Source organism: Pteropus vampyrus, unplaced genomic scaffold, assembly GCF_000151845.1.
Source record: "Pteropus vampyrus isolate Shadow unplaced genomic scaffold, Pvam_2.0 Scaffold303, whole genome shotgun sequence".
In the NCBI taxonomy this organism is placed as follows: domain Eukaryota; kingdom Metazoa; phylum Chordata; class Mammalia; order Chiroptera; family Pteropodidae; genus Pteropus; species Pteropus vampyrus.
In genome coordinates this window covers 611244-634464 of record NW_011889084.1, presented here as the reverse complement: position 1 = coordinate 634464, position 23221 = coordinate 611244, and the positions used below count along the sequence as shown (strand labels likewise).

At 54.6% G+C, this 23221-nt stretch overlaps 3 protein-coding genes across 4 annotated transcripts in view; 2 read left to right on the top strand and 1 right to left on the bottom strand.

Annotated features, from left to right (window-relative positions):
- Positions 1-15304, top strand: part of RHBDF1 (rhomboid 5 homolog 1) — an 18787-nt gene extending 3483 nt beyond the window's left edge. Inside the window, exons 1-18 of one of the 2 annotated variants that reach the window (XM_023521349.1) lie at positions 40-709; positions 8443-8583; positions 8653-8783; positions 9703-9916; positions 10317-10526; positions 10601-10723; positions 10800-10957; positions 11406-11663; positions 11757-11868; positions 11986-12060; positions 12149-12310; positions 12885-12985; positions 13129-13192; positions 13593-13687; positions 13922-13997; positions 14069-14169; positions 14285-14438; positions 14603-15304. In XM_023521349.1, the coding sequence (XP_023377117.1) occupies positions 8467-8583; positions 8653-8783; positions 9703-9916; positions 10317-10526; positions 10601-10723; positions 10800-10957; positions 11406-11663; positions 11757-11868; positions 11986-12060; positions 12149-12310; positions 12885-12985; positions 13129-13192; positions 13593-13687; positions 13922-13997; positions 14069-14169; positions 14285-14438; positions 14603-15022 (2571 nt within the window). In that variant the 5' untranslated portion in view covers positions 40-709; positions 8443-8466 and the 3' untranslated portion in view covers positions 15023-15304. Of the gene's footprint in view, positions 1-39; positions 710-8442; positions 8584-8652; positions 8784-9702; positions 9917-10316; positions 10527-10600; positions 10724-10799; positions 10958-11405; positions 11664-11756; positions 11869-11985; positions 12061-12148; positions 12311-12884; positions 12986-13128; positions 13193-13592; positions 13688-13921; positions 13998-14068; positions 14170-14284; positions 14439-14602 lie in introns of those variants that run through there. The other variant, XM_023521348.1, reaches the window with a different exon arrangement.
- Positions 15305-15676: 372 nt separating this feature from the next.
- SNRNP25 (small nuclear ribonucleoprotein U11/U12 subunit 25) lies at positions 15677-18671 on the bottom strand (the record flags this gene model as incomplete). The annotated part of the gene is made up of 5 exons (XM_011376727.2): positions 15677-16136; positions 16607-16681; positions 17261-17366; positions 17606-17696; positions 18423-18671. Coding segments are annotated over 5 exons (579 nt in total), but the record flags the coding sequence as incomplete, so codon positions are not given.
- A 134-nt stretch (positions 18672-18805) lies between these two features.
- On the top strand, positions 18806-22482 carry POLR3K (RNA polymerase III subunit K). The gene is made up of 3 exons (XM_011376726.2): positions 18806-18986; positions 20094-20181; positions 21513-22482. Exons 1-3 carry the CDS (start codon positions 18876-18878, stop codon positions 21638-21640), a joined length of 327 nt encoding a protein of 108 aa, XP_011375028.1. The 5' UTR covers positions 18806-18875; the 3' UTR covers positions 21641-22482.
- Positions 22483-23221: the final 739 nt, after the last annotated feature.

Below are 23221 nucleotides of genomic sequence, written 5' to 3'. Positions count from 1 at the left end.
CAGGGCGCCGCGGGCCGGGAGGGTTCCCGGGCTGTGTCCGCTGCGCGCGGGGCCCGTCCTCAGCCCACCGCGGCCGGAGCCGCTTAGAGCGGCCGGAGCCAGGTCGGATCCGGGGCCGAGGTTGGGTCTGGGTCCGGGGATTGGACCCAGTCCCCGCCTGAGGCTCCTGGACTTTCCTTCCCGGAGTTTCCCGAGCCGCCCGCGGAGGCGGCCCAGCCCCGGATTCCAAACCCGGCGCGCCGCAAAAATAGCCCGTGGCCGGATTAGCACGTCCCAGTGGATTTACCAAGCTGGACAGCTCGGCTCCAACCCCCGCCCAACAGCTGAGGGTCCTGGGAGCTGGAGGGCTCGGAGTCCGGGGTTGTCCCCGGCTCCTCTGAGCTACACCCTCCCCCCCTTACGTTTTCCTTCCCGGCCACCACTAGTGGGTGGTGTCTTCAAGTCGAAACTCCAGCTCAGAGGGTGGGACTTCTCAGGATCATCCCTGTCCCAGCCGTGCTCCTTGGGGATGGGATCATAGCAGCACTTAACAGCAGTGGTTGTGGAGCTCGGGGTGAGGACTGACCCGTCTCTCCCATCTGTAAACACTGAAACTGCAGGGCTCTGCGAGCTACTACCAAAGACCTCCCCTCGCCCCCAACCTGTGCTCGGTGGCCAAGAGGTGCAGGCCAGGGCTGAACCGAGACCTCTACAGGGTGCCTTGAAACAGGTCTCTTGGTTGGGGAGATGGAGGGACCCCAGGTGCTTAGGGCACTGGAGGTGGGGGGCGGGGTTGGGGGCTGGCTGTTTGCCCTGCTGGGGACATGTCTGTGGCTGAGTTGGGGAATGGGCAGGAGTCCCCCAGCCATTCCTGCCCAAGGCTCAGATGGTCCTGACCAGAGCTCCTTCTTAAGTGTGTGCAACTTGAGGTTGTGAGGTTGTGTGTCTGTGTGTCTGTGTGTCTGTGTGTCTGTCTGGGTGGGCGGGGCCTGGGTCTGGAGGCCCTAGCTCTGTGCTGGGAAAGGCCCCCCACGCCCACCCCCTACCTTGGGACTTCCTGGCAGAGAAGATTCAAGGATGAAACTGGCTTTTCAGGTTTGGCCCAGCCAGATGCTGGGTTCTCCCCACACCCACAGAACCATTCTCAACCCTGTAGCCCCCACTCAGAGATTGAGAGAAAGGTAGGGAACTGAGCAGCTGAGTGGGGCTCAAGGGGTCCCTGAGGCTGAGTTCCCTGTCACCAGGAGTCATTCTAGGCAAGCTGGATCTTTTCCCCTGAGAACAGGACAGGGGCTAGTAGCTGGGCACAGGAGTCAAGTGGCCCCAGATAAAGGTGTCAGGCCTCAGGCACCTTTTGACTCCTCCAAGCAGCCTCCACTGGCTGAACAGCTTCCCAATGTACAGACAGGCTGGCCGAGGGCAGCAGAGCTGGAGCATTGCTATGATCAACATCCCCATCCAGAGTTAGCGTGCTGGCCAGACAAACCACTGCTTGGGAGCTTGCATCCTAGAGGGACCCTGGATTCAGGGGGAATCACCCAGGTCTTCCCCTACTTTCAGGGCCCTCTCAGGGTCTTCTCAGCTCTAACTGCTGCTCAGGGTACCCCATACCCCACTGCTGCTCTACCCGGATGTGAGGGGCTTCCCGACGCCAGCTCCAGTTTCCCCACACTGGTGTCTGTGACAAGATCAACTTTCTGCCCAGAGATCAGATTCCTTGGCTTCTGCCTGTTTTCTGGGTTGGGTGTGTTTGAGGGTGACTCCCTACTCCCTGAACTGAAATGCTCTGGGTTGACGGGGTAGAGTGGGGTCCCACAGGGGCCTGACAGCCCTCCACAACCTGAGGAACCCAGATGGTCTGCCTCTTACCGTGGCCAGCTAGACAGGCACATGGATCCTTTCCACCCCAGCTCCTGGGCCAACATGGCCCAAGGCTTTGAACCCCCTTGGAGGCTTAGCGACCTTGAGCATCTCTGAGCCTCAGTTTCCTTATCTGTAGATAGATGGACACAGAGGACCCCTTTCAGAGTTTGTTCAGTGGGTCAGTCAGGGTTCTTTGGTTTGAGGCAGGTGTCAGGCTTCTGATGACTGAATCCATTTCTGCTCTGATTATGGCTTTCAGGGACTGGTTTTCCCTTGTGGGGCCTCTCTAGCACTATCCAGCAGCCAGTGTGTCCTGGGAGGGTGTCTAGGCACCAGAGAGCAAACGTGTGGAGTCAGTCAGGGCACTTCTGGGGGCACTGACTGGTGACCAGACATGTTGATGGGATGTGGGCCTTTTCCCTCTGTGGCTCGTAGCGGGGCAGTGCTTCCCCCTAACTCCTGAGATTCAGCTAGACCCCCGATGGTCACACTCAGAATTCCCTGTGGTTAAGTCTGTGCCCCTACTCCCTTGCTGACTGTTGCATGGACAGGTCCTCCAACCTCTCGGAGCCTTAGGGCTCCCCAACCCTGGGATGTGTCTGTTCTATCAGCCCCTGTCAGACTCAGTGAGGTCAGGAGCTTCAATTCTGGCCATCGGCAACCCCCGGGCCATGGCCGTCGGCAACCCCCGGGCCATATGTGCCTGCTGAGCCTTGGGACAGTGCCTCCTCCCCAGGGCTGATGCTCCCTCTTCTACCCTGTGCACCACCCTCCCAGGTCAGGTCCCTGTGTCTTCAGGGCCTCCTATAGCAGGAAGACTCCTGTTGTTTTGTTATTGGCCCTCTGCATCCTCCTTTGGGGTGATAGCAGGTAATGGCTGACATGAGGAGGCAGGGATTTGATGTATCTTCCTTCGGATGGCACCCTGCAGGCCATTGGTCAGGTCTCAGGCCTGCCCTGCTCCCCTCCGAACCTCACTTCTTCCACAGAAAAGTAGAGCTATAGCTGGGAGGGTTGAGGATGGTTGAGGACCTGGTCTATGTTCTTCCCAATATGATGCCATTTACAGGTGAGGCAGAGAGGCCCAGAGAGGCCAGATGACTTTAGCTTTGCCACACAGTAGCATGTAGTGGAGAAGGACTGGATTCTAGGCTGCCAGACAGCTGATGATTCTCCATCCCAAGGGAGATATGGGGTTGGGCATTAGCTTAGGGGTCAAACAGAAGACTGAGGGTCAGAGATGGGCTCTACTGGGGAGGTTGGGGAAGCTGACCTCTCTTGGGACTGTGCTCAGGGGAACTGGGGACACGTTTGGGCAAGTGTCCTGGGGTGGGGCCCTTTGCTCCAATTGACCTTGGTGATGGGCGGTCCCCTGGGCTGGGCAGGACAGGGCTCAGGCTTTGCAGGTCTGGTCCTGGGGCTGGGCCATCCACTTGGCCTCCAGCCGCCCCTGCCAGCATTTTCCTGTGAGTTTGCAGGGAAGGCCTGAGTGCTGAGTGCAGTGGTAGCTGCTGCTTACACCTGAGGATCCAGCTTCACACTGACTGTGGCCACTGGTGAGACGTGGGCAGGTCAGAATGTGTGCCCAGTCTCCTTCTTCCTCTTGGCCCACCCTCCCAAACAGGGCATCCTGGAGGGTCCTGTCCCCAGTTCCCCCCATGGCTCCTGCTTTGTTTGTGCATGCTCCTGGGCCCTCTTACTCCTGGGTTCCCTGCCTTTCCTGTGGCTGCCCTCCTTAGGGAGCTCCCCAGAGCTGGCAGGCATCACCAGCCCTTCTGATTTTGATCCAGCTGCTGCTTCTTGAACACATACTGTTTGGCAGGAACTGCTGTGGCCCCCGGTTTTCAAATGGGAAAATTGAAACTTGCATAGGGTTGCAGGTGCTGGAGGTGAGCAGGGTCTGTGTACAGTGTCTTGGGCCAGGCTCTCCCCACTGGCCTCCCTGTACTGGCTCTTGCTTCCTGGACCCTCCTGCAGCCATGCACAGTGCCAGCCTGAAGGGACCCTAGTGAACCCCAGAGCAGGAACCTGGGTCAGTGGGACCCTCTTCCTGCTCCCCACCCAGCCCTCTGCCCTGATGGCTACGGCAGCTCCCACCCCTCTCACTGCCTCTTAAAGCAGCCTCAGTGGTCCCGTGACCCTGCGGGGCCCTTGTCCCTCAGCTTTATCTCCCGTCTTGCACCATACTTATCCCGAGCTGCTCGAAGGACCAGGGGTGCAGTGCCGTTTTGTGCCCTCCTACTGGGCTGGGTCCCCACAGTTGGTGTTTACTTCATCAGTACTTCTCACTTTACTTCCAGATGCCCCTTTGGGTGTCTCCTGATGGGACTGGGCACTGGGTGGGCAGTCATGAATGTTGCCAGAGTGACTCAAACACTGTGTGACCCTGGGCGGTCCACCCTCCCTGGGCTGTGGTTTCTCCCTGCATTGAAGGGTCAGCAGAGTGGAGATGCTATTGGGATTTCCCCCATGAGGGGCTGTCTGGGAACAAGAGCCCACTGTGCTCCTAAGGGAGGCCTGGACACTGAGCCACTGTCTCCTCTGGGTGGACACTGACCCCTCCCCAGACCAGACTCTTTGTCCAGCCTGGGCCTGTCCCTCCTCCACACCCTTGGGGCCCGCTGTGGAGCACCCCTCCCACCCCCGCCCCTTGTGAATCCCACTCACTTGAGGCTCAGATGGGAAACTGGGCACACAGGGGTAAGGCAGACCAGGGACCCACAGCACTGAGGGCAGGCTGGTTGTCTTGGAGCTGTGTGGCTTACAGAGCTCCCTCCTGCTTCCGCCCCAAATACAGGAGGGATTTGGGTGGAGGTGAGGGACACTGGGAGGTCTAGGGGTACAGGCACAGAGCAGGTGCCTCCCTCACGAGCTGAGCAGCTCTTATGTTCCTGTGACAGACTGTGGGCCTAGGCCTGTGGGGTCTAGGGTGGTGGTGGGGGGGGGGCGGGATGTCCAGCTCCCTGTGTTCGCTCATCACCCTTTCCCAAACTTTTTGTGCTGCTCCTGCCCTGTCCAGCTCTTCCTCCCAGACCCAACTTCAGGTCATCTTCAGGAATCCCCCATCACCCAGACCATGGGGATTGGCTCTGCTAGCCTGTGCTCCTAAGTGACCAGTATTTACTGGGCGGCAGCTCTGGAGCTGGTCTGTCGTGGGCACTGTGGACCTCGCAGTGACAGGACAGGACAGCACACACATGGGCAAACTCCCAAGCGTGCAAGGGGACTCCAGGGCCCAGAGCGCCTCTTAGGGTTAGGGCAGCCTGACTGAGGCTGTAGGTCCTAGGACATGTGGAAGGTTGGGCAGAATGCGTGTGTAGGGCCAGGGCCCTGAGACCAGAGGGAGCCAGGTGTGAGGAGAGGCTGTGGGTGAGGGAGCAGTGGGAGCCATAGAAAGTCATGAGTATGTGTAGTAGGGCGGGCCAATCGGCTGGCAAAGGTTTCTTGCACTGCTGAGTGGGAACCATCTGATGTCACCTAGGAGTGCTGGACATGCATGGAGAGGCTCCTGAAGAGGCTGGCCCCCCAGCACCCAGCAGTGATTCCCAGCAGTGATCCCAGGAGCCACTCCTGGCCCTGTTCCTCTTCGTATCTCACAAAGGCTCCACCAGAAGCACCAGCCCCTTTTCCAGGCGAGAACACTGAGGCTCTGTAAGGCATGTGGTGGTTGAATAGCCGGGACAGACTAAATGTGGCATAGCCTCCCCCATCCGAAATGCTAAGGGGGTTCCCATCCTGTCTGGCCCCTCACCCACAAGCCCCCATGGGGTCCAGCACAATCTTGGGGGTCAGATCTCCTGGATCCCCACCTGGTAGGCATGGCCTGACTGTGGCTTGGAGGGTACACTGGGGATGCTGTCACAGCAGCGCAGGTTCTGATCACTGTCTGCCTTCCCAACGTACTTGATACTGTCTGAAATCCCACTGCTAGTGCTGAGCCCCAGAGCTGTCCTTCCCAGTCACTTCCTTACCAGAAGAGGGGTCATAAAGTACATGATCTGTGAAGGGAGGGCTGGCAGATGCTGACCTGTGACCTATTGATGATGTGGCTGAGCCGTATCAGGACACATAGGTCTGGGCTGGGTTTGCGGCATAGGCTGGATGAGTGCTGATCTCCTGGTTCATATCCCAGAGAGACCCAGTTCTCAGGATGCCTTCATTTCAGACACTGTCCCTGCAACCTGTCTGCTTCTGTCCCCTGCTGGGGACTCCTCCGTGTGACCCCACATTCTGGGGCTCACATGGGCAGGGAGCTCAGAGGGATTCCCAGTGACATGTGAATAAATGCTGCCTTTGGCCCTTCCCCTGAGATCAGACCGCATGAAAGCAAGGGAGAGATGAAAAGATCCCCGGGTGCACCGTTAGCTCAAAGAAGTTGGACCGTGAAGGATGGGGCAAGAGCCAGGAGAAGGCGTCCCTGAAGGGCCGAGCCTGTTCTTGGTTGGTGTAGCACAAGTGGGACCCGTGAGGAGTGCCTTGGGACAGTCCCTAATTGGTATTGGGCCAGTAGGAGTATGAGTGGTGAGCAGTGTCAGTATAGGGGTAATAGGATATGTGAGCAGTGGCGTGGCCCTGTCCTTGGTCAATATAGAGCCATTAGGAGTGTGCACATTGTCCTGGGCTCAGCACTGTTTGGTGTAAGGCAGAGCTACCAGCCGCATCCTGGCCTGGCCCCCAGTGGATATAGGGCTCGTAGGACCTGTGAGCTGGGTCTTGGGCTGGGCCCTAATTGGTGTAGAGCCAACAGAAGTTGTGAGTACTGTTCCAAGCACGTCCCTGAGTGGTGCGGGCTGGTAAGAGCTGTGAACAGCATGCTCAGCCTGTCCCTGGTCTGTGTAGGGCCAGAAGGAGTTGTGACCAATGTCCAGGGCTGTTTCTGGTCTACACAGTACCAGTGGAAACTGTGAGGAATGTCCTGGGCCTGTCCCTAGTTGACATAGGGCCAAGAGGAGCTGGGAGCAGCATCTAGAGCTGTCCCTGTTTTGTGTAGGGTCAGAAGGAGCTGTGCTCAGCACCCCGTGCCCTCCCTGGTCTGTGTAGAAGTGGGAGCAAACACTGTCAGACTTTCCCAGCTCAATATAGAGCTGGGAGTTGCTCTGAGCAGAGTCCTAACCCTTCCCTGGTCTGTATAGGTCCAGTAGGAGCTGTGAACAGCATCCTAAGCCTATCTCTAGTTATGCTACCCTTAATATGTGACCTTGGGAAAGTCAAGCTTCTGTTTTCTAGGCCTCAGTTTCCTTATTTCTAAGGTATGGGTGGGGCTTTCTCAATATTTCCTCCAAGCAGTTGCGAAGGAGGCTCAGAAGTGGAAGCTGTTTCTGGGGATGTTAGTGGGTGGGTTATAAACCCCGCAGTTCAGAGGCTTTGGGGTCAGAAGCTCTTTGAGGAGGCCGAGGAATTTTGGGGTCTCTGTTCCGAGTATTGCTTGGGCACTCCTTTGGTATCCATACCCCTCATTGTGCTCATAGAACCTTCTCAATCTCGGATATTCTATTTCCAGATCCCTTGCGGTCCTTCTTTGGGGAGATCTGTTTAGATTGGTCCTGAAAGTACCATTTTGTAAGGAGGGAAATAGAGTGCCAGGGAAGCCATGGTCACAGGCCCTTTGCCTCACGGTCACACGGCCAAGCCGTAGTGGCCCAAATAAAACCCTGGCCTCTTTACTCTGGGTCTTGGGCCCTAACCCTGTGTCTAAGTGGTAGATTTAGGGTTAGGGTCTCAGATGCTGAGGTGTGGTGCTGGGCAAGCCACCCTCCCAGCACTGAACTGTTTTGCTGCTGTTTCTGGCTGCATGGCGCACCCTGGTGGTCACGACAGCGTCTGTGCCCAGGTGGTTTTCAGGAGGTCCCTTTGCAGTAGGAGCTCTCAAACCTTGGGAAGCCAGGCACTCACTCAGTGAGGTGGAGCCATAGTACACTCCTGTGGTGGGCGTAGTGGGCCCTCTGTCTCTGGGGTGGACAGCATGGTGGATAAGAGGCTGAGGGCTGAAATTTTCCCTCTATATAGACTGGGGCGAGCTCCTCAGCCTGCCAATGTTCTCGTGCCCACTCAGACCTTTGCACTGGCAATTCCCTGTAGTGGGAACAACCCCTAACCCCCAGCCTTGCTCACTCCATCACCTCCTTCAAGCCTTTGCTCAGATGCCACCTCATAGGAAGGCATCACTGCCCCTGGCAACTGTAATGTGCTGATTTTGTCCCTATCACAGTTCACATCTTTTAACACAGTATATCTATTTACTTTAGGTTTATTGTTTGTCTGGCTTATAAGCTCCAGGGAGGCAGAGGTTTTGTCTGTTTTGGTTTCCTTGTTCTCTACACTAGTGTGTCCCCAGCACCTAGGAGTGGCTCATAGTAGGTGCTCCCATATTCGTCACATGAGTTTATATTGTCTGAGGACCTAGTATGTGCCTGGCGGTATCTATAGAGACAAATAAGGCAGAGAGTGTGTTAGTGTGGAGCACAGAGTAGGACTTCAGCAATGGGAGCCGTGATTACCCTTACTGGAGTTACTGCTGCTTCTCTCTCCTCCTGGGTCTGGGCCCAAGGAACCTTCAGATGATTGTCGGCATTGTTACTGAATAACACATCACACTCCCAGGCCCACTTTGCTGCATCTGGAACCATGAGCGAGGCCCGCAGAGATAGCACTAGCAGCCTGCAGCGAAAGAAGCCGCCCTGGCTGAAGCTGGACATTCCAGCTGTGGCACCTCCAGTGGCTGAGGAACCCAGCTTCCTGCAGGTAGGTCCTGGCCAGCAGGGGCTGTGGGTACATCCTGTCCCGCCTCCTTACCATGACCCCGTTGCCCAGCCCCTGAGACGCCAGGCTTTCTTGAGGAGTGTGAGTATGCCAGCTGAGACGGCCCACGTCCCTTCGCCCTACTATGAGCCCCGCCGGCCAGTGCTGCAGCGCCAGACGTCTATCACGCAGACCATCCGCAGGTACCACACTGCTCTGGCTGCTTCTTGGGTTGGGGCCTGGGGGCTGGTGGGACAGAGGCAGGCATCCATAGTCCACTTTGGGTACTGAGGCTGGGAATAGCGCAAGGGCCCCTTCTGTCTCGGCTTTCTCCTCGATCTTGTTCTCTGTGTCACCCTGCCTTCCTGCTCTGGGGACTGACTCCTCTCACCTACCACCCTTCTCTGCTCCCCTCCAGCACTTGCTCTCTCCTTCTCTGTCTCCCCCACCCCAATGCTCTGACTCCTGAACAGCCGACAGGTGCGCTTTGGGCGTGTCCACACTCTACCCCTCTTGGGTTCCCCTGCTGCCCGCAGGGCCCTTCCACAGCGCTGGTCTCTCTCTCGGTCCCTGCTCAGGTACCTTGGGCAGGGCGTGAGTGTGTTAGTGTCAGCTGGTGTGTGCATGGCTTGGGACCTCTTGGGAGCAGTTTGCATTCTTTGGGGTTCCTAACTTCTGGTGCTGGCAGTGTTTTTGCTTGCATGTCCAAGGGCTATGGGCAGCCTGCCTGGGCTTGCGGTGTCCACTGCCTGAGTTCTGTGGTATCCAAGGTCAAGCTGCTGCCCAGGGCCAAGCTGTCTGGGTGAGCTAAGGGTGGAGCTCTGAGCACCATCTCTGGACTCAGTGTTTCCCTACAAACCCCCCTCTCAGGGATTGGTTGCGAGTCTGTGTAAAATACGCACCTGGGCAGGGCCTATCACCTGCGGTTCTAGTGGGAATTTTGAGTTGGCTAATTGTTTAGGGGGCTGGAACTCATCCTCTAAATTGGACCTAACTGGACCCTGGACCCTACAGTGACCGGAGGCCTGGGGTGGGGCATGCTTCCTAGGAGGAGGACCTCTGAAGCTCCTGCTGGGGAGGGAAGAGATCTGGCTTCCACTCGCTGAGTCCCTTCCATGGCAGGGGCACAGCGGACTGGTTTGGAGTGAGCAAGGACAGTGACAGCACCCAGAAATGGCAGCGCAAGAGCATCCGTCACTGCAGCCAGCGCTATGGGAAGCTGAAGCCCCAGGTCATCCGGGAGCTAGACCTGCCTAGCCAGGACAATGTGTCGCTGACCAGCACTGAGACACCTCCTCCACTGTATGTGGGGCCCTGCCAGCTGGGTATGCAAAAGGTATGCTTACCCTCTGCTGCCTCCCACAGGCTCCTCACTCTGCTCCCTGGGGATGGGGTGAGGGACACAGCCAGCCCCAGCAGAGGAGGTTCCTTGGAGCTCATGGTCGGGGAGCATGGTCATAAAGACACCTAAGAGACTCTCTGGGAAGGGGGCCCTGGGATTGTACCATGGGGCCAACATCTCAGGATGAACAGCAGTGTAAAGGCACTACAGGTGGGGAGAGGGACCTCTCTGTGCATTGGGGTGGGGTGGTACCCACCACTCTCTGGGTATCCACTGGGATGTGGGAGGAGCAACAGCTCTGAAGTGTTCTTCAGTGAGGTCCTGGGTGGGGAAGGAGCCCATGTGGTGATGACCCAACCGTCCCCCGACTCCTGCGTCTCCTCCCCTCCACCAGATCATAGACCCCTTGGCCCGGGGCCGGGCCTTCCGCATGGCGGATGACACCGCCGATGGCCTGAGTACCCCGCACACGCCCGTCACGCCGGGTGCTGCCTCCCTCTGCTCCTTCTCCAGCTCCCGCTCGGGTTTTAACCGGCTTCCGCGGAGGCGCAAGCGTGAGTCTGTGGCCAAGATGAGCTTCCGGGCGGCTGCAGCGCTGGTGAAGGTGGGTGCAGGGGCCGGGGTGGGAGTCGGGTGGGGTTGGGGCTCCAAGCCATGTACTCACCTCCTTGCTGGCAGGGCCGCTCGGTTAGGGATGGTACATTGCGCCGGGTGCAGCGCCGAAGCTTCACTCCCGCCAGCTTCCTGGAGGAGGACACTGTGGACTTCCCCGATGAGCTGGACACATCTTTCTTTGCCCGGGTAAGAGCACAGTCCGAGACCACACCCAACACCCCTTCGCCGATGCGTCCCACCCTGACCATGCGTGTTTGCTCAGGAAGGTGTCCTTCATGAGGAGCTGTCCACATACCAAGACGAGGTGTTCGAGACCCCATCGGAGGCGGCGCTCAAGGACTGGGAGAAAGCCCCGGAACAAGGGGACCTCACGGGTGGGGCCCTGGATCGCACAGAACTGGAGCGCAGCCACCTGATGCTGTGAGTGGCCGCAGCGAGGGGGCAGGGAGTGTAAGTGGTTGGAGGTCAGGAGCAGCTGGTCTCTGGGGCAGGACTCCCCCATGGGCTGAGGGGGTGGGGTCTGCTTGGCTCTTGTGGCTGGCAGACCTAGGGCTGGGCACCTTTTGTGCCTCAGCTGCCTGCCTGTGAAACAGGAGCGCAATCCCAGAGCCCACAGGCTGAACAGAACTCAGTGGGGAGGCCAGGGAACCGCTTACAGGTCTGGTCCCAGCCGCCTACCATCCCTGAGGACCTCAGGATTGCTCTTTACTGGTAAGGAGGAGGCTGCACAGTGCCTTCTGCCTTCACCGCTAGATGGGACCAAGACAGATGGAACCAAGACAGATGGAAGGTGGCCCTTGTCCCATTGCAGAGGGGCTGCAGCAGGTCTGGGGCCTGGGGCAGGATGTGACTTCGCGCCTTCCCTCAGGCCCCTGGAACGCGGCTGGCGGAAGCAGAAGGAGGGTGGTGCCGCAGCCCCGCAGCCCAAGGTGCGGCTGCGCCAGGAGGTAGTGAGCGCGGCTGGGCAGCGGCGGGGCCAGCGCATTGCAATGCCGGTGCGCAAGTTCTTTGCTAGGGAGAAGCGGCCGTACGGACTGGGCATGGTGGGCCGGCTAACCAACCGCACTTACCGCAAGCGAATTGATAGCTATGTCAAACGCCAGATCGAGGACATGGACGACCACAGGTAGGCATGTGGCTTAGGGCAGGCAAGGCTCTGGGTTGGGAGTGGGGGTACCGGGTTTGAGACGCCGCCTTCGCTGATGCTCTCGCCCTGCAGGCCCTTCTTCACCTACTGGCTCACCTTTGTGCACTCGCTCGTCACCATTCTAGCCGTGTGCATCTATGGCATCGCACCCGTAGGCTTCTCGCAGCATGAGACTGTGGACTCGGTGAGCCCCCGCGCCCTTCCTGGGCCCACACTAGTGGAGTCTGGGCTCTGGACTCTCTCCCACTGAGGCTGGGAGGGGAGGGCCCAAGTGGGCTGATCTCTCTCCCCAACCTCCCAGGTGCTGCGGAACCGCGGGGTCTATGAGAATGTCAAGTACGTGCAGCAAGAGAACTTCTGGATTGGGCCCAGCTCGGTGAGGGTGGGGCCTGGTGAGGCAGGTGGGCGAGGATCCTGGGCTGGCAGGGGCCAGGGCCTCAGCTGCACATCCCGATCACCCACAGGAGGCTCTCATTCACCTGGGTGCCAAGTTCTCACCCTGCATGCGCCAGGATCCGCAGGTGCATAGTTTCATCCGTGCCGCACGGGAGCGTGAGAAGCACTCAGCCTGCTGCGTTCGCAATGACCGGTCTGGCTGCGTGCAGACCTCGGAGGAGGAGTGCTCGGTGTGTGCCCCTGCCTGCAACTCACATCCTGTCTGCACTGCATGTTTGTTGTTGTGACTTCAGATGGAGCCCATTATCTTTTATCCTAGATCTCCAGCACTTTACACCATCCCTCTGTGCAAGGTTCCTCACATCACATTCATTCATTACTCTTTATTCCCCAACTCATTCATCTCATCACATAGACGACCACTGCAATGTGTCTTTGAGTGTGCTCTTTCTGCATGTCTTGTTTTTGTGTGTCTTAAGTTTACATACGAGGAATTGCCTTACTTTTTCCCACTAAACAATTAAAAAAAGGATTCCACCAAGTTTTTATTACATCATTTTATGAAGTACCAAAGTTTATACCAGTTCCCTGATTTGGGACAGATTATTTCTAAGCTAATAGGAATTATGCTCTTGAGCTTGTAACAGAATCCCTACATGCATGCACATTTCTGGAGTGTAAATTTATGGAGTTTGGGTTGTGGGCTCAGAAGGAAGATCTCAGTGCTTTTGCTTTTGGTTCTGGCCTTCTGGAGACTACTGGATGAGGGCTCTGACCAGGGGCTTACCCTGTGTCTTCACGCAGTCCACGCTGGCAGTGTGGGTGAAGTGGCCCTTTCATCCCAGTGCCCCAGACCTTGCTGGCCACAAGAGGCAGTTTGGTTCTGTCTGCCACCAGGACCCCAGGTCAGTCTTGCTAGCCCCTCCCCTTTGTCCATGTCTCCCTGGGTACTGGGGAGAGAGGGTGCTCCCCTTGTTATGGAGTCGGGTGGAAGGGTGCCAACACTAAGGACATAAGCAGGGTCTGACCACATACTGGGCTCATGCAGGGTATGTGATGAGCCCTCCTCTGAGGACCCTCATGAGTGGCCAGATGACATCACCAAGTGGCCGGTGAGCCTGGGTAGAGGGGTTGGTGGGGAGTGACCCTGTCATGTGGGGGAAGAATCCACACCCCACCTATTTGTGATGCCAGGAGGTCCTGACCTTTGTGGGATCACCCTGTTTTCAGATGCAATGCCCCTGGTCTTTGCCCAGCCTGTTCCTCCACCAACACCTGCCTTTCTGAGCAGATAGAGCAGGAGAACCAGGTAGAGACTTGGGAGGTCAAGTGACATTATTCCAGTTTGACAGATGGCTAAACTGAGACTTAGGGTATGGTAGCCTGCTTGAAGTCAAGGAGATCTGTTTTCTACTGTAGGAGCTTGTCCACCTTTGCCCCAACCCCCAAGCATAGTGTGGGGCCCAGGATTGGGGAAGGCCCTGACCCAACTTGCCCCCATTTGTGACCCAGATCTGCACCAAAAACAGTGCTGGGAACCATACCAACCATCCTCACATGGACTGTGTCATCACAGGCCGGCCCTGTTGCATTGGCACCAAGGGCAGGTAGGTGTGCCTGGGTGCAGAGCACTGCCCTGTGGCTGTGCCCTTCTCCCTTACCAAGTCCTGAAACAACCCAAGATACTAAGGGGCATGGAGTGAGAGTCTGGACTTACCCAGGGCCGATGAAGCTGGGCAAGTGAGGCTGAAACCGGGGCCTGGGTGTAGTCAGGTGCCTCTGTCCTTGGGCCCCAGCAATCCCCCTCTGCAAGTCTTCCCAACCCTGGCCTGACCTTCCAGGTGTGAGATCACCTCTCGGGAGTACTGTGACTTCATGAGGGGCTACTTCCACGAGGAGGCCACACTCTGCTCTCAGGTACGCCTCCAGGGTGTGTCCCTCCCCTCTCCCCCCAGCCACGGAGGGTGCTGACAGGCCACTCTGCACAGGTGCACTGCATGGATGACGTGTGCGGGCTCCTGCCCTTCCTCAACCCCGAGGTGCCTGATCAGTTCTACCGCCTCTGGCTGTCCCTCTTCTTACACGCTGGGCAAGTGACACCATATGGGCTGAGCAGGGCTGGGTAGGGTGGGTATCTCACGGTCCCCTGGAGTGGCTGGCTAGGGGGTGTGGCCTTCCCTGCTGAGTGCCCTCATCCCCAACAGCATCCTGCACTGCCTGGTGTCCGTCTGCTTCCAGATGACCGTCCTGCGGGACCTGGAGAAGCTGGCAGGCTGGCACCGAATAGCCATCATTTACCTGCTGAGTGGCGTCACCGGTAACCTAGCTAGTGCCATTTTCCTGCCGTACCGGGCAGAGGTAAGGCTGCCCCCAGGGTGCACCTTCAGCACTGAGTGTGGGTCCCAATTTGGGAGCATCTCCACTTGCCTCCTCAATCCTGCTGTGCTCTGGGTCATGGGAGGCGGGCTAGGGAGACAAGGCTATGGGTCCGGGGGTCTTGCTCAGCCCCTCCTGCCTCCCAGGTGGGCCCGGCTGGCTCGCAGTTCGGCATCTTGGCGTGCCTCTTCGTGGAGCTCTTCCAGAGCTGGCAGATCCTGGCTCGGCCCTGGCGTGCCTTCTTCAAGCTGCTGGCGGTGGTGCTCTTCCTCTTCACCTTTGGGCTGCTGCCCTGGATCGACAACTTCGCCCACATCTCTGGCTTCGTCAGTGGTCTCTTCCTCTCCTTTGCCTTCTTGCCCTACATCAGCTTCGGCAGGTTTGACCTGTACCGCAAGCGCTGCCAGATCATCGTCTTCCAGGCCATCTTCCTGGGCCTCCTGGCTGGCCTGGTGGTCCTCTTCTACTTTTACCCTGTCCGCTGTGAGTGGTGTGAGTTCCTCACTTGCATCCCCTTCACTGATAAGTTCTGTGAGAAGTATGAGCTCGATGCCCAGCTCCACTGAGCTGGCGTGGGTGCTGGGGCCACATGCTCCAACAGGCCAGAGCCGGGCAGACTGTCCACTCCGAGCCTCATAGGCCACGGGACTCTGCCTGCCAGCCCTGGGAGGAGTCCTGCCCATTTGTCGGACACACACCTCTTGTGCCTTGTTCACTGCTGTTGAACCTCTCATACTTCGGGGCATTTATTACACTAGTTCCCTTGATTACCTTCTAACTAGTCTCTTGACGACCACCTCATGTGGCCAATAAATGGACTGGGAGCGTTTTAGCTGCCACTAACTTGACCAGAGCTGCCTCTTTTCTGGTTTCTGGCTGGGGGCTGTGGAGGGAGGTCCTTCAGGCCCCTGGCCTCTTACTCACTATTCCCCAGAACAGGGAAGTCCTTCAGTCAGGTGGACCCCCCTTGCACCCTTTCCTTAGTGACTGGAGATTACAATGGGATATGGACCCATGGATGTGTTGTCACAATTCCCCACACTCTGAGAAGCGCCTTCAACCTAGCCCTCTGCCCAGCTGGCAGCTCCAACTTCAGCCCCCAGCTACTTCGCTTTCTAGGAGCTAGGGGGAGATGCTGGGTGAGGCCTGGGGCCAGAGTGCCTGTTCATATCTGCAGTCTCGCATAGGCCCTTGTTTGTTTCTCCACAAGCAGAAACAAAGCCAGCTACTCTGCTTTTATTTCCTCCTTGCTGTAGCGATCACAGTTAACAGGACCATGTGGCATCTTGAACTTGACTCACCTGCACCATTCTCTGCTCTTGCCTCCCCTCTGTCATGAGACAGCACCAGTCCCTCCTGCCCTGATACTGTGGCTTTTTGACTTTTCAAACTAAGAAGCAGAGAGATTTATTCTGTACACAGCTCTGTGGGATCTGCCATTAGGGTGTTTGGGCCCAGGGAGGGGTCAAGCTCAGGTCCTAGTCCTGAAGGCCCAAGGTTCACACTGACAGTTCCAGTTGTGTGCACCCTGACACTCTTCTGTGAAAGGGGACAGTGGCCCATGGCTTCTTGCTGTTGGAGAACAGCTTGGCTGCAGCACAGAGTTGTCCTTGCCTGGAGGTTCATTTTTGCCTCAGCTTTTTGATGAAGGACACCTCATCCCGATTCCGGATACCATAACTGAAAGAAAAGAAAGGTGTCAAGTGTCTGATCTATAGGATACATCAGTGACTCCTCACCTGAGCCTTGTAGGAAACCAAGAAAAAACAGGTGGGAAGTGTGGTGTCCAGGAGGGCAAGGAGGGGGCAGTGGCCATAATGCACCAGTGGGCAGCCTTTCACCTCTACGCACACTTTTTCTTTCCTCTTCCTGGCTCTGTGTAGCCCTTAAATGCCACTGGTGAGAAGCAGTAGGGCCTCTCACACTGCTCCTCCCCTTCCCAGTCTCCTAGTATGGAGGGCCCCCAGCAGGAGGCATCAGTATAGCCAGGGACTCTTCTAATCTGACAGATTCCCCAGGAATTGATTGAGCTGTGCCCTCTAGTTCCACATGCTATGCCAGAGTCCCAGCCCTCTGGCATAGCATGTGGAACTAGAGGGCACAGCTCAGACGCCTCTCTGTATGTAGCTCAAGATGTGGCCTGAACTTACTCTCGGAGCTTCTTCCTGTCCTCTGTGAGTTTTTCTCCTGCAGAGGTCAGGTGGTATGTTCTCCACACATAGGACCTGCAAGATAGGGATTCAGGTAAACCATGAGCAGGATGAGCTGGGCAGCTGGGATGTAGACGCTGTGCATGAGAAGGGCTCATGGTGCTTAGCTTTGTGGGGCCCAAGGCAGCCAGCCTCCTCTTCTGGGCTCTTTTCCTGTACATTTCTGCACCAGGCCTGAGGCAGCTACAAGGAGGCCCTACTCTCAAAGGGCTGTGTGAGCCAAACACACCTTGTTAATGAAACAAGGAAGGGCTGACAGCACCCAAGTAATGAGGGGATAGGGCTGCTGATACCTGCACCATCTGTAACTAGGGAGACCACTTCTGGACACATCACAAATGCTCTAAGGTGTCTCCAAGTGAAGATATCCAACTGCCTAGGTGGGGTGATAAAGATGAAAGAGCAGCTGAGGCAGGACTCCCAGGCATGGAAGAACTTATCCTGTCTGAAGGCTCGGGACAGGGAGCGCATCACTCCAGTTAGTATTTCGTAGCAGAGCCCAGCTGATTAAAAAGCACACATCCAGCAGGTGTTCCTGTGGAGTCCCACACCAACTCCCAGGAACGCACTGTAAGGCGACACTGCTCCACTTACCAGCTGATGTGTTGAATGCCCCCTTCACGCTCCTGCCTGAGCTGCACATATCTCTGGATGGCCTTCTTCAGATCCAGGACCGTGGCATTCTGTACTACAACCACAGCTGCAACCAGGGACACAAATGGGAGAAGATCCATGGTGGGTCCCGCGGCCACAGCCTCAGATGGCAGGAGGGGAACCCAGAAGCCCCGTCAAAGCTTGTCTTGACTGAGGCTCAAGTCTGAGCAGGGTGGGCTTATGGTTGCCCCCAACAACCCTGGGCATGGCCTCTGAATGTCCCACCGACCAGTCCCTGTAAAATCTTCAGACTGCATGGCCTGAAGGGAGAAGGGCAGCACTTACGCATAACTTCTCCATCCATTTTGCATACTCGAACTGTCATTGCTTGGCCATATTCTAGGGCTATTTGGGAATTGACCTCTTCCAAAGTGACCTAGAAAAGACCAAGGGTGGAAGTAGTAGCCCTAGCTCTCTTTACTACCCCAAATAACAACAAAGAAAAGCTGATAGTGTCCAAAATTTTACAAAAGACAAAGGAAGGAATTCTTGTTTACATGTTAGTTTCTCAGTTTTTCAGCACCTCAATCTCATGTTTCAGCCACATTTTCTAGTTAAAGTCCAGAGTGGACAGAGGCTCTGGAGAAAGGAACGTAGGAACAGGCAAAAAGAATGAACGGCCCTGGATCCTCTCATCCAAGGTGTGGGTAGGAGGACGAATGCTGGGCCTGTCAGTCCAGTATGAGAGCCTCTGATCACCAGGATCCAGGCCACGGCATCGGAACGAGGTTGAGGCAGGTGTAAAAATCCATGATGGATAAAATAATATTGAAGTTTGAGGAGGGAAAAACCAGTAATACTAATCTTGTCTTTATTATTTTGTTTCTCATAGGCTTCTTTACACCGACTTTGAATTGTAAACATATTGTATTAAAATGTAATGTACCCTGGAGATTTTTTTTGGGGGTGGGGGGCTTCCCTTTAAATTCCGCGCCCCAGGCAAGGGACTCGCTCGCCCCACCCTCGGTCCGGCCCTGGTTAAGACATACGTTTACGACCAGAGGCCTCTGGGCTGCAGCCCCCGTCAGCACCCCCAGGGATCTGTCAACGCCCCAACGCACGGCCCGGCGGGACACCACTCCGGTACCCTGCCCGCGCACACCTGGATCGGGAGATCGCAGAGCAGTGGGTCCTGCACTACCATGGCGAGACCCTCCTGGAACACGTCCACCGCCTCGGAGTGCGGCAGTGCCTCCTCTTCGTCCTCATCGTTCTCCTGCGCCTCGGGCAGAGCGACCGCCTCCACCTCCTCCAGGGCGCCTGGCTGCAAACTGTGCTCCGCCGGGACCGCCAGTCCGCGAGCCGGAGCCTGCGCGCGCACGCGCAAAGAGAGCAACGCGCAGTTCCGCCATTAGGGTGTTGAGCGTTGGGGCTGCCGCGGAGACCAATGAGAAGTTCGAGGCTTGCCGCAGTGCTCACTGGGAGCGCGAAATCGGCGTGTCTATTGGTGGGCTGAAGGGCTGGCCCGGACCAATGTGAGCTCAAGGTGGGCATAGGGTCGGCGTCCGACCGGCCGCGGTGGCTGCCGGGAGCCTGCGGGGCCGATTCTGCCGTTATGCTGCTCTTCTGCCCGGGCTGCGGGAACGGGCTGATCGTGGAGGAGGGCCAGCGCTGCCACCGTTTCGCTTGCAACACCTGCCCCTATGTGCACAACATCACCCGCAAGGTGGGTCCCGGAGCCCGGCGCCGGGCCGGGGCACCTCCCGCAGGCCTCTGGCTTCCTTCCGCAGAGCCGTAAGCCCACCAGCCCCGGAGTACGCCTACCCTGGCCTCTCTGGCCGCCCTCTCTTTCACTGTCGCTTCCCGTCGGCTCTCCCTTCGAGGACACCCAGAATCCGGGCGTCTGTCCCTCCCCAGTGCCGTTACTCTGGGTTTTTGTCGTAACCTCTCCTCGGGCTCCTGGCTCCCCCGTGGTCACACAGCGGCCAGACTGGTCTTGTTAACCCCTAAGTCAGATCGAGTCCGTCGAGTGCTCAGAAACCCTCAGCAGTTCACCAGCGCACTGAGTGGAAGCTAACGAAAGGGCTGACACCGAACCCTTCCCCTCAGACTTGCCTGTCTGATTTCACTTACTAAGGTGCTCCTTTGCCCCAGCAACACCAGGCTCTTGAAGGATCTCCCATTATGCACATGGTACACCTTTACTTTTTAGAAGTAGAACATGTTGGTGCTACTTCACTCTTAATATTTGTGTACCACACCATATTGCTGTGTTGTGGGAATTGAGAGTCTGGAACTATGGGAGAAGTGAACTCTTATGTAACCCTGAAATTTCAAGTATGTATGGTTAATCTTGGGAAAGAAGCCAAGTGTGACCTGCTTTGAAAGCTTTCAGCCGTGGGGAGTAGCGGGTGTGGTGGTGGTGGTGGTGGTGGAGTGGCTGGGCTACCCAGCAAAGTAATACTCTTTGGCTTCAGTTGTATGTTTCTCTCATCTTAGTTTATCCAGTAATATCTTAGAGGTGTGAGAGAAGAGGAGGGTCTCACCTAAGACATTTATTTTCTTCCTGCTCTGGTGCTCTAGTCCTTGCAGAGATCCCTGACTGCCGAATCTCTCTCAACTCTTGGGGGGTATCCCAATAATTGGTCCCCTAAATTCCAAAGGAGTGTCCTTCTCTGTGATAATGGGAACATTGTTTTCATTTAGTATTCCTTCAGTCTGTGTCAAAGAAAGTCTCGGGAGACACTTGAGGGCAGGTATGGAGGTGCGGTTTGGTGGCCTAGGTTTGTACTGTTCACTGACTTGGAAAGTCTGAACACTTGCTTTTTGTTAGGTAACAAATCGGAAGTATCCGAAGCTTAAAGAAGTGGATGATGTGCTTGGTGGAGCAGCTGCCTGGGAGAATGTTGACTCTACTGCAGGTGAGAGGGGAAAACCTTTTCCATAACTGAGCTATGGATAAATATGAGGCTGCAGACTGTGCCGCTTCACTTCAGAGTCTGTGATGTACTTATTTGAAGTGGACTTCTAAAAAGAAAAAGTGTATTTGTTCCTTAACAACTTATTTGTTACTCAAATAATATTGGCACAAGCCTTGGAGTCATGCAGGCCTAGAAACTCAGGATGAGTTCTTACTGTTTCACAACCTTTCCTTGACCTCTCTCAAGCTAATCCAGATTGTGAGAGCGTAAAGTGAGTTACTCAGATGGTGAGAGCATAAAGTGAGTTACAGTGTTTGGCACATAACAGGCACTCAACAGGTTGTAACTACGAGAGCAACAATCACAGGCGTAACAAAGATTTGAGTCTAAGGAAAAAAATATGGTCTTTTTCTAATGCAATTTTAAAAGTTACTACCAGAAAGCATTGAATTGTAGTTTCGGGAAAAATTTGATTATTTCAAGTCTTAATTCATTTCTAATAGAGATAGATGTGACCAAGGAAGGGCAGAGGAGAGCCTTAGACAACCTGTGTTGAGAAGAGGAAGAGCTAAATCAGATTAATGCTATCTCCTTCCCCCATAGACCAGTAGCGACATCTGCTATGTTAAAAATTTAGCAATGGCGGAATTTGTTTGAAATGGTGTTTGAGAGTGTTTGAAGGTGTTTTCATCATGAGCAGGGTTAGTTTCTCAAAGTGAAATCACTTTGAAGGTAAGTAAGTGTCTTGGGGCACTCTAAAAGGTACGGGATGTGTGGTGAGACCTTGATAAGAAAGCCTGAGGAACTACTGCTACTAGTTTGTTTCCTCAGGCGCCAGTTCCTGTTTATGTTTGTTGCTAGAGGCAGCATGGTGAAGATCATGCACTCTGAAGTTAGCCTGCCTGTGTCTCAGGTCTGAGGTGGATTGGGGGATTGGTCATCCGTTCGGAGCTCCTCTGGGAAGATGAATGGGTGATGGAGATGAACTTATTAGGGGGAATCTACAGGGTGTGGACCCTATAATTCACACAGCAGCCACAAGTCACCTTTCATGTTGTTTCCAGCCAGTCTCCAGCCAGATTTGAGAAAAGAAGGGGGACCCAGATTGGGGAGGAGGAGTGTTTTTCAAGCTCTCCCAGATTCCCTCAGTGTGAGAGCATACTGGGAATGAGACCACTGTTTGTAGCCTTAAATCATGGTACAAGGGCCACCAGCTGAGTGAGGACGGTCTTTGCTGCCTTTTGCATAACACTTACTTATATCAGGTGTATTGGTCACGAGCATCATTTTTTAAATAATGTGGGTCACTTGTTTATTTTTCTGGTTTCCAGAGCCATGTCCCAAATGCGAACATCCTCGTGCCTATTTCATGCAGCTTCAGACCCGCTCTGCAGACGAGCCAATGACCACCTTCTACAAGTGCTGCAACGCTCAGTGTGGACACCGCTGGAGGGACTAGGGCCAGGCTGGCCCAGCTGCTGTCATTGTCTGTTTACCTTGTTCCCTGCAGTGAATTTCCAGCCAGGAGGGTGCACTGTGTGTCCTGAGAGTCTTTGCCGGCTGGTGGAAAGCTAACCCTTTTAGGGTTGTTGGCCAGGGTGTCAGGAAAGGTAGCACATCTGCCAGTCACTGGATGAATTCATTAATGTCCAGGGAGATGTAGTGTGTGGGGAGGAGTATCCATAACTAAAGTGCACTCTGTCTCCAGTTCTGTTCATTCTCTTTTACATTTATTGGACAATTGACATTCTGTCACCACCAACCAAGACTGTTAAATATTTATATTGTTTGTATAACTAATAAAACTTATTAATTTAGTATATTAGATGTCCCTAAATATTTAACTGTTATTAGTAGACTTATTTAATTAAAATTTATTCTGAATATTTAGTTAAAATGAAAAGTCTAATATTGCCTTCTCAGTGTTTTTTTTGAATTTTTTTAAATTTTTACCTTCTCAGTGTTTTAAATGCCATAAGAAGTAAATGAAAAAAAAAAAAAAGATGTTAAACCCCAAATCATGATTCCAAATTTGACTACTAAGGACTGAACTAGTTACAAAATTACTAATAACATGGGTTTAAATTTCTTCCTTATTTCTATTCTTGCTTCATAGGGTTGCAAGAAATGCAATACATTTCTTAGATACTATATTTTTATACTTTCTGTGTTCTTTCCACTCCGAAAAGGAAAAGGGCACTTTGGACTAGCTGGGGACAGGAGCCAGGTTATTGATGGATTGATTTGCTCAGGGCTTCAAACTTAATTGCTTTCTCAAATCTAATAATAAAGTCTCGCTTATGAAGTCATGGGACTTAAATTTATGTCCTTGATACAGATTTTTACTTTTATGAGACTTGGTTTCTTTCCCAGAAATGGTTAATCTTTAAGCTTCACATGATTCTTTTTTATTGCTGAGCCCATTATCTCTAATTGGTTCTATTTCAAAACAGTTCGTTCTGGTTTTACAAATGTGATTTCATCATGTCCTTGAAATATCTTCCGCTTATGCCACTGATTTTATTTCCTCGGGTGCCAGTTCTTCCGTTTGCATTTGTCGTTAAAGGCAGCATGGTGCGGGTCCTGCACTCTGAAGTTAGGCTGCCTGCCTGCGCCTTAGGTGTGAGACCTCAGTCAAGGTGCCGAACCTCGGCCTTCACCTCCTAGTGTGTAGAATAGAGATGAGAATAGTCAATTTCAGGGTTTACAAACTTTCTGTAAAGAGCCAGATAATAAATATTTTAGACTTGTGGGTCGAGTCAAAATCTAGGAAAACACAAGAAAACAACTTCCACAATTTTTTTTAGGCAAAATTCAAACTAATCATAGTAATTAAATACAATATTTTGTATTGCAAGTCTGTCGATGAAAATAATGGATGCTATTTTGCTTAATTGGGGTTCGAATTTAATGGTTTCTTTGTGTCATCAAAATTGAATGTACATGTGCAGCTGTTAATGCTGGTTAAGTGTGTGAAGTTCAGTGTTGACAGTCAGTACTGATGAGAGATGTAAATATTTTCCTCAAAGTATTTGCTGTT

Bases quoted from the DNA above. Each gene is read 5' to 3' on its own strand.
- POLR3K (XM_011376726.2), top strand. From the start codon at position 18,876: ATGCTGCTCTTCTGCCCGGGCTGCGGGAACGGGCTGATCGTGGAGGAG. The intron at 18,987-20,093 runs GTGGGTCCCGGA...GCTTTTTGTTAG, and splicing joins TGCACAACATCACCCGCAAG to GTAACAAATCGGAAGTATCC. The intron at 20,182-21,512 runs GTGAGAGGGGAA...TCTGGTTTCCAG, and splicing joins GAATGTTGACTCTACTGCAG to AGCCATGTCCCAAATGCGAA.